Source organism: Glossina fuscipes, unplaced genomic scaffold (assembly GCF_014805625.2).
Source record: "Glossina fuscipes isolate IAEA_lab_2018 unplaced genomic scaffold, Yale_Gfus_2 188, whole genome shotgun sequence".
Taxonomy (NCBI): Eukaryota; Metazoa; Arthropoda; class Insecta; order Diptera; family Glossinidae; genus Glossina; species Glossina fuscipes.
Genome location: NW_023998531.1, coordinates 648,943 through 659,222, shown reverse-complemented (window position 1 = coordinate 659,222; position 10,280 = coordinate 648,943). Strand labels below are relative to the sequence as shown.

The 10,280-nt window shown below is 33.2% G+C and overlaps 1 protein-coding gene across 1 annotated transcript; it reads right to left on the bottom strand.

Moving 5' to 3' along the window:
- Positions 1–9,083: 9,083 nt before the first annotated feature.
- Positions 9,084–10,074, bottom strand: LOC119641897 (glutamine synthetase 1, mitochondrial-like; the record flags this gene model as incomplete). Its single annotated transcript, XM_038040787.1, has 1 exon — positions 9,084–10,074. A coding segment is annotated over one exon (282 nt), but the record flags the coding sequence as incomplete, so codon positions are not given.
- Positions 10,075–10,280: the final 206 nt, after the last annotated feature.

The following is a 10,280-nucleotide window of genomic DNA, read 5'->3' as shown; positions in this document are numbered from 1 at the left end:
TCTTTGCTCAAAAAATAATTCAAACAAAGCAAAAGTTCAAAATTGAATTATTTTTCTCGTGTGTCGATAGAAATCATAGAAATAAAGTTGAGTAAAGAATTTAAATGTCAATGCACTTCATAGAAACATTATTTCGGCAAAATTTATTACTCACACATAATTATAAAATATACTTTAATTGATGGTCTTTTAAAATTTTTCATCAAATAGAAAACTAATTTATTAATATTAAGAACGTCCGATTACTTTGGTTTTTCGAATTTTTAGTGAAGATTCATGACATTGTCAATATGAGTTTGAATTATTTCCATGCGAAGATTAAATCGGTTAAAAGTGTTCGTACTGTACACCACTGCGGAATGACCTTTGCAAAATAAATAAAAACGATACATTTTAAGGGGAATTCGTCCGACTTATGTTGATTGGCGAAATTTCGTCTATATAATTATTATGACGACGAATGCTTGGAAGAAAAGCTTATATAGACAGACATCAAATGAACTGAAGAAAAGCAACCTTGACAATATTTTTTTATATTTATCGAAAAATTCGCCAAAATATATCTCCTTAATTCCTACGCATGCTTTATCGACCAACCTATAATATCAACTTCAATTATTAAAGTTCGAATGCTTTGTTATTAAAGAAATGTTCACCAAAGAAAGTTAGAATAAGAAATTTTTTATAGACGTGAACGCAATATCCAAGTTATACCTTGCTGGTAACAGGATTTCTGATTACTTTGTTTTCTTCGCTGATTTCCATTTTTCTGATATTTCCGGCGCGTTCGATGCACATACAATATTCAATTTTTTTTTTTTTTTTTTTGGATAAAGTGGTGTAGTTGGCTTATATAGCCTAATGAGTGGTGATATTGTTAATTTGTAAATGTCGAAAGTTCATGCAAGTACGTGAAAAGTTTATCCATCTTATGGTTTGATGACCTTTTGTTGTTAAGGTTACTATTTTTTCGCATTATTCAATGTTTTTCTGATAGTGTCTCTATGGGTAACATTTTGTATTGTACGTCTAATGCTATGGCACACTCCCTTAAGTTTCTTCTTCCTACGCATTGTTTCTTTCCATCACGTTATAAACTATTAAATTCATAGTACGAATGTTATGTTTTTTATTATTGTTGTTGTTGATGCAACTTTTTTTTTTGTAACTTAAGGCGTCACGCTGTTTTACTTCCACTATAGTAAAAGTAATAACTTTATTGGACCACATTCCAATAAAAAATTACAAAAGTCATCAACAACGGCAAGAACAAGAAGAAGAAGAACGATAACATCAACAATACGAATTGTGCCGTTTCTCCCGACTGCGTTTTAGCAAAGAATAATCGTTAATCGGCAGACAATGTGCTCTTTATTTATTTTCTAATCACTTCGGGAGAAATACTACTTATGTTAGTCGGAGACTCTACTTGGACGTACGTTCTTCATCAGCCTAAGCATTCAATTCCGGTTATTCCATGTCCGTCGATACTTCTCGAAGATAAGATAACGATATTAATATTTTGTTTGCAAACCCAAAACCACTCCTTAATTTTGCATTTTTACTATCGAAATGTAGCTGGCGATGAGCAAGAATTTGGAAATCTAAAACGAAACTTTCGTTATGTTAACCACAATCTTTGGGAGTTTTCTGTTACGTTGAGTAGTAATTTTTCGAAGACTTTTTGCCTACTGGGAGACAACTGGGCCCTAATGGCAAAAAAACTGAACCTATAAAACTTAACACTCTACAGAGAGAAAGTTTCTGGCGAAAATGCCGATCCCTTCATTATGTTGTTGAGTTAGTTAGCAAGTATGGTATCAGCCTATTGCATGCAAGTGTTGACGAAGAGGGAATCGCGAACTGAAATGTCATATTGGTATAATTTTGCACTAACCCAGAGTGGTGCGAGGATATTATGCACCTGAGCTATGCACTGCGGTTAATATGGTGACCCTGTAACAACCAATTATTTTTCTGTAAACATCGTTGTTTGTCTAAATCAGGCTTTATTCTTTAGGCATTAAATTTATACATACACTTTAGGTACAAATCTGTTAGAAATAATAGTTGTAAAGAGTTAGATAACTCGAAATAAACCGCCAAACTCGTCTAATGGAGTCTCAATTTCGGTCTCAAAACGAGCGCGAAATATAAACTTTCTTAGATTGTGTTATGAGAAAATATTGTTCCATTCTCATATATAATATATATTGATTCATACAAACTCACTTTGATATTGCATTTTGGCTGTAAGATATGTATAACAAAGTATATATTTTTTTATATACGTTATGCTGTCGTTATAAAATAACCTACGAAAGCTCACAGAAAGTATAGAAAATTTACAATAATACATTACTAACAGTAGGGGTCAAGGGATTCGTTTGAAGCCTAATAACATTTTATTCTTTTTATACTCAGCACCGAAGATTGAGAACTATATTCATTTTGTCAAAAAGGTTGCAACACCCAGAAGGAAGCATCAGAGACCCCAAAAAGTATATGTATTCTTGATCAGCATCAAATCCTAATAGGATTTAAGTATGTCCGTCTGTTTAATGTGTGTTGTAAATATTCTCCTGGCCGCAAAAATGAACTTATTGACTTCAAAATTGAGAAAAATATTTGAAGTTCTTGCGCGCAGGTTGATATTGAAAATGGACTAAATCGGTCGAAGGACATGCCCACAGCACTACGCAAGCTGAGAACACCTTTGTTTTTCAAAAAGAATGAAAAATTGGTTTTTTACTCATTACCGATAAACTATAACAAATAAATGCCCAAGCATTTATGTACAAAAATGGAAAACATTGACCACGCCTAACCCAAAATTATAGCGTATCGAGATGTAATTGCTTTTTTAATAGCTTCATAACACGCAGAAAGAAGCTTCAAAAGTCTCACAGTAGTAAGTATACAAATTCTTGTTCAGTTTCACTCCTTGAATGCGCCTAGACATACCCGCCTGTTTGTCTGTAAACATTCTCCCCTTAGCGAAATTGGAGATATCGCCTGTAAATTTGCAAAAGCATTTAAAATTGACCTAAACTTTTCAAATGACCCGCCTACAACGCTCACTTGCCTATACGATAAAATTTTTTATTTTGAAAACAGAAAAAATCACCTGCGTCCACTTCATATTACAGAGCATAAAAATTTTGGTCTTTTACTTCTTTCGTGTTCTTTTAGGGTAAACAATGATGGGTATAAAAGATTCGGTCCCGACCCAATTTAATTTTCTTACTTGCTTTTTTTAAGGGTCGTTCACACGTTCACACTGTCACTTTTGACCGCTCCCAGCAACAAAGAATGTCCGTTTGATTGTCATATTACGCTTTTAATTATTCGCTGCGATCATCATAAATACAAATATTTAGTGCAAAGTACAGATGTCAATACATGTTCTGTGTTTTAAAATCAATATATTAAAGATAAAAATATTTAAAAGAAAACACTTGCGCAAATAAATTTTATGTTTTTCTTCGCATTTAAGTTTTCATTATAGTTACAAAGTATTAGGCGCCACCGTTAACTTTGGCGAGCGACTTTTATAAGTAAAAATGATAAAGTATTGCGAAATATTGGTGTACATAATGGTTAAATGCGATGATTTTGACGTTTCTCTACATAAAACAACCTACAAATAATTTCCATTTAGTATTATTGATTTATTCAGCGTATGTCGACACTGCAAACGTCACAAATGCTCAAAATTGAAATTTCGTCCTATATTACTTCTTTTGCTTTACATAAAGAGATCTGCTATCGAAGCTCACCGAATACGTTCAGAAGCTTACGGTAATGGTATTGCATCAAATCCCAATTGTCGGTTCTGCTTTCAACAGTTTAAAAGTGGTCACACGGATTGACTGAATATGCCACTTTTTAGACACCTGTTGCGTGAGTTGGTACATTGGTAACAGTAGTAGATGGCGAAGAACGGTCGATGATTGGATCGCCGCTGCTTTCGACTCAACACCGCCATGTTGTCGGAAATATGGTAAAATGTTGTAAAAAATAATGGAAAACATTATGATTAATACATATTTTACCAGTTTTTTTCAATAAACTGGACAGAATTAACGGAAGCTCTTAATAATGCAAGTTTCAGATTACGTTCTGCGTTCAACCGCTTCAGTTTAAAGATCTAGTTTAAAAAAAAAGTTAAAGTGATAAGCTGAACCTAATTACGGTGAATTTTATTGCTTTAAATAAAAAAAAAATAAAAACTTTTTGTTATTGCATATAACTTTATTATAAAACCCGCATATTTAAAGTTGCCATCTAAATCTTAATGCTATAAATAACACAACTCTTCTTCTTCTGCCTTAGTCTAAGGATTAAACGTCGAAAGCAGCTAGTTTAATTGTTAGTTCATTATTAATTCTACTTAAACCTCGAACTTAGCGCGCTTTATGCGTGGAAAGTAGCTTTAAAAAGTTTCGATCTGTATTTCTCCTATATTGTCTTTTGAAATGTATTTCGGTAAAAAATCAAATGGTACGCAAGAGGGGTGGTCTAGAAAGATTAAAATAATATTCATAATCAAGAGATTTTTAAGCGCCTGAAAAAATACAGCGAAATATACATCAGCGAAGGTATCCGGTCAAAGTTTCAATATTAACATCTATCATGTATCTATCTACCATCTAGCATCATCTATTGAAGACTGACGCATAGCCAAGTAGTTAAGGAGTACGATTATCAGTCGGCATACCCGTATTCAATCGCACTGGCAAAGAAGATCGAGTATACACCTACTATCTCTCTCTTTCGGCAATCACTGAGTTACATGTGTAGTATTCCGTGTGGTTTGCACAAGTGGTTGTAGAAGTATGTCCCAAAACAAACTTGATTTTTGAACATAATGTAAACGCTCTGCTAGGTTCATAATGTAGTACAACTGTCCCGGTGTAAATCGCGCGGTTCTAGCGAAACGAGCAGCCTTAACTTCTTCCTTCGCAGCATCAGGCATCACTTAAAAATACAAGCGAGTACCTTTAGCAGCTAATGGTATACTTTTTTTTATTTTCACCTAAAAAATGCAATGTTCTACTTAGTGTCTATAAAACTGCGGCTATTCGGTGGTTTCTTGCTTTCGAAAATAGAATTAACATTAAATCACCTAAGAAAAACAGGGTATTTATATAGAGGAGACTGCCTGTAGCACGGTAGATTCGTTCTGGATTACATATATCCGTGCCATACAAGTCACTTAGATTATACAAATACAATTTTTATGGCCGGGAATGATTAATAACCATTTTTTTCACAAGAACAAGTATGTACTATTATATTTTTTCAATCTTTTCTTTTATGGACTTTCGATATATTAATTATTGGAGCTAAAACGTAATAAAATCGTAACATCTATTTCATGCTAATACTCCGCTGTACAAGCCGCTTTTAGTGCGTTATAGAGACAGGGTTATAATTTTTTCGTCGTATTACGCGATTTCATTCATTCATAATGCGTTTTATGCACATTTGTCTAAGTTACAAACAGAGAGCCAAACTCAGTACGCCTTAATGGTTTAGTGAAGAGTAAATAAGGGAAATGGAAATATGTCTGCTTTTATGAAACTGTAACACAATTCAAGATAAAGAATGAAAGGAAACACGCTAGAGCTAGATTTTAACGCATTTTTTTCTTTTCGAAAGAACAGCAAAACGAAAAACGAAATGTTGCATAAAAGAGAAAAACAACAAAACCAAACATTCAAACATTGCAAGGAAATTTCCACCAGCTTAACTGCTAAACTGTCACTACATTTTAGAAAATGTGTCTGAATTTATAAAATACGTGTAAGACGTAGCCGATGTTATAAACATTTAAAATTTTGAAGAAAACCAAGTCGGGCAAGACCAACCATTAATAAATTCCGCCACATTGTCTAACACAATTCTTATTTTTATTATAGAACACAAAAATTATGTTCCTATATAATGGAATACTTTTTCAAGTGCGTATTTATGAAGAAGTGGACCCAAAACGCAGCATACATAGGGAAGGATCTAAAAATAGACGTAGATGGACCACATATTAAAACTTAGACCTTTCTGCTCTACAAAGGGCCAATTTTCGTAAAACCCTTGTTAGGGTAGGATTTTTTGTAGGTTTTTTATGTTGAGTTACTATTATTATATACTTTTTTTCCACCTGAGTAGCCGAAGGCGAGGAATCTCGACTAGCAAGTCAATGGTCGCGGGTTCGAATCTCAAACGCGGTAGAGTTTTTAATAAAAGCCGCCAGCCTTAGATATGCTAGTGCTTTTAAGAATTTAGCCTTAGAATTTATTTCTATGACAAAATTAATAATAATAATAATAATAATAATATGATATACTTTGTTTCATGAAGCATTGAAAATTATGCATTTTGTCATGTGAACTTCAGTTTTCGCTATATGTGAGAAGGAAGGACTCAGCCGGTCCAAAGTTTTCATATCAATTTGGAATGTGAAAACGCTACTACTTAACCACTTTTGCCTGGAAATTTTGAAAATTACAATTTTTTCCCATATAATGACTTTTCAGAATAGGGCGCTGTGTGGGGATCCGATCCATTTTCAATGGTGTTCCTCCTTGGGTCAAAACACGTCACTACACCAAATTTCATCGAAATATCTCAAAAATTGCGACAGACCGGCCTTCTCCGCGTTACACACAATAATAGTAAGTTGTACCGCAAGTGGTGTAGGGTATAAAATATAAGCGGAGAAGAAATTAAAACTTAAAACCCAATTTCAGCTAATCGCGCATGGACTAGATCAGTGCTACAAGTATTGGAGAGTACTCAAAATCTCAAAATCTTCTGGTCTGGCTTCTGCTTGTGCCGTGGTAGATGCTTCAGGACAAGTTCTTCTCAATCACATCTTTCACGAAAGTACTTCAACTTCCACAACCGAAGCCAGAGCAATCTTTCACGTTGCGAACCTTGTCCATAAAAACAAACTCAAAACCGTCATTGTTACCGAGAGTTTGTCTGTATTACAAGCTATTCGGGTCCTTCGACTTCGAGATAGAGCACCGTCAACAAATTAAGGAATATAATTACAACACCCGAGGGAAAGACTAACCGTTTGGACATTCTAAAATCAGCTTCAGAACCGAATATCAATTCTATATATTACTTTATTAAAACTAGTAAGCTCAATATGTAATGGACATTTATATAAATTGGAGCCGATGGCCTGTGTTGCCAGTGGTCAATGTCTTTTTTTTTAGTCTAAGAATTTATTTCATTAGTCTAAAATTATAATAATAATAATAATAATAATTGTCATTTCTAGACATTTGTTTGAAGATTTCTCTTTTATGTCTATCGCTGCCTTTTATCTTTCTCCGGAAACCGCGAATCAAGTCAATTTTTCATTGGATTCACAACATACAAAAATACAAGGGCAGGGAACTCACAAAGTTTGTTTTCTTTATTGAAATCGGATTCTTAAGTCAGGCCATTTGCTTGTTTGATGTAACCATCCTAAGTGTTGGGTATTTGGAATAGAAAGAAATAAAAGTGATTGTACAAAATATTAAACTACAATGTAAACTTCAAAATGAATATTATCTAGTCACGCTATGTAAAATTTTTTTATTATACATTTAATTCACAATCTATCTAAAAAGATGGCAAGTTAGCGTTAAGGGAATTTGAGGAAATAATGGAAACAACATGGCAATACGCATACGACGTTTAAATAAATAAAAGGAAACTCTATAGAAAGTTAGAAAATTCATCAAAAATAAAACATAAGGAAGAAAATGAAATTAATATCCAAATTGAATATCCAATATATGATGTGTTTTCAATCTTTTTATCTTATTATATTCGTTTAGAAGAAATATTGCTGAAGGATTCATACTGACAAGATATATTGCAGAATCCCCTTAAATTAATTTTTAATACATAGAATATCCGGGTCATAGTGAGTAGTTTTGTTGTAAAAGATCCAAGGATTATTACCAAAAAGGCGAAGAATCATAGAATGATATTGTTACGGAAATACTAAATCCTGTACGAGGCAAAGCGTAATTTACTCGTTCGGAAGGAATTAGAAAAATAATAACATACAACGATGACTTTTCTTTTAATGCGTATATCAAACTTACATCTGAATATGATCTTTTCATTAAAATCGCTTCGAATTGGTGGTAATACGAATGAAAAAAAACTTTGAGTGCAAAGGGTTAATTACTCTCGCCCGTTAATTAAGTCGCCAAATTTGTAAGAAGCAATTGCATGTAGCAAATTTGTCAATGTTGTATTGCTTACAAACAATTTGACCCCTTAGAAAGAACTCCAAACTTAATCCTATTACTTTCCTTGAGAACGAAATCGATCCAAGGTATATATTTCTTCACTTGTGCTGAGCCAATAAAAATGCGTCAACGTCTTAAAATATCAAATACTTTTGCAACGTATAGCTAAGTTTGAAATGAAAATAATTTTCCTTTAAATGAAAATCGACTTAATTTAAACAACTCCAGTTATTTCATGTCTTATTTTGTCGCCGTAAATGCAATTCATATGCTGTCGTTATCAAACACCAATGTCAGCTCCAAACTATTTGCCCTCTGACTAAAGCCCACGAATTACATGATGAATTTATCATATTTGAATCGACGAAACGTTATAGAAGAATTTAATAAAGGCATATTGATATTTGCAGCCGCTCTAAATATTCATCAACGAAAAAATGTATGTCTAGACTTGGTGTTTGAGGAAAAATTGAACAAAGCGGCATTTGAAATTGTTTTTTTCGCGATGAAATTTGTTTACTTTCTTTTACTTTTTTTTATTTAAAGCAATTCAAACCCTTGTTTTATACATACTATAAATAATCGGATCTGTGCTGCTCTTTTTCATAACAATACCTTTAAATTCATTTAAAAAAGGTTTCATTGCAACATAAGAACGACTTCTTAGCAGCATTTAAAGATTTCGTCAAGAAAGCGTAAAGTTACGTAGTTTGTATACAGCAATCGATGTTTTGAATTCGTAATACTATTGCAATATTTCAAGCATGAAAAAGCAGACAGAAATATCGCAAACTCTATTGAAGAAGAATTTTTGTTTATTTTATTTATTTATTTTTTTTTTTGTTTCTATTAAAACTGAAAACATGCCTACCTATGGGCTTTTAGCAAAAACTAAGATTTGTAATCGTGTATATTTGCTACTTCTTAAGTCGATCCCCTAAAAAAACAAATATTCTATGAAATTTAATTTCGGTTTTAAACTTCTTCTCCTAATAAAATTAATTTTATTTTCACTCATTAGAATATTTCCTTTGATCAATAATTTGAATTTTGTCGCATTGCTGGTAGCTTTAGTTTTTTTAACAACTTTGAAGATAATCGAAAGATACACACAATAGTCATTAAAGGCAAAGTTTGTTGATCTAGCTAAGCCAAAATCAACGTATTTATATAAAGTGTCATTAGAAAAGATATTATCGTATCGCAACTGTTATTACCACCATTTAGTAGCTTAATCAACAGGTTTTTAGCAGGCTATTCGTACACTTGGGAGGGAATTGAATGAAAAATAGCTCCATTTTTAAAATGTGTACTATCATAAAGCCAGATTGTCGAAAGAATTCTACATTTTTCGTCAGAGTTGGACTTCAGGGAAGCAATTAACGATTTATACAGATTAAGGCCGTATACCCACAGAAATGTTCTTGTGTGGCACTTGTTAAAAGAGTCTATTGAATTGGAGAGGTTTGAAGGGGCTTATGTGCTGCTGCGCAAGATTACTGTATCTGTGTTTTCTTTACTATTGGGATCATAAGCTCTTTTTATGGTGGTCACGATGTTTACTTAATTTTCGTATAGATCTTTCTATTGGTTTCATATCGCCATCTGGCATGGCTTTAATGGAGAAATTAGTATGAGCGCCAGCGCCATTCCAAGGGCCTTCGAAAGCGACTACAATATTAAATTCTTCATAAATGTGTAGTAAAATGTAACGTGATATCAAGAGGTCATCTGTAGTTTTGACGCCAATGCTGGATCCTACTTCGTTTTTCTCTATTTTCTCTATGGCACTCGGCTTTATAAGTATCGCACGTCACGACAATGTCGTTTTCAACAGGCTTAAAATCATCTTTGTATATGGCTGGATAGTACTAAGGTTGTGTCCGAATTGTTGCACGAAACTTGACAGGTAGAATTGCCATTATACTATCATTTAAGTAAGTCCGCAGTACTTGACGGGATTTTGTCTACGATCCTTCAACCGAACATTCTCATCAGTGTCATCAGTTCATAAAT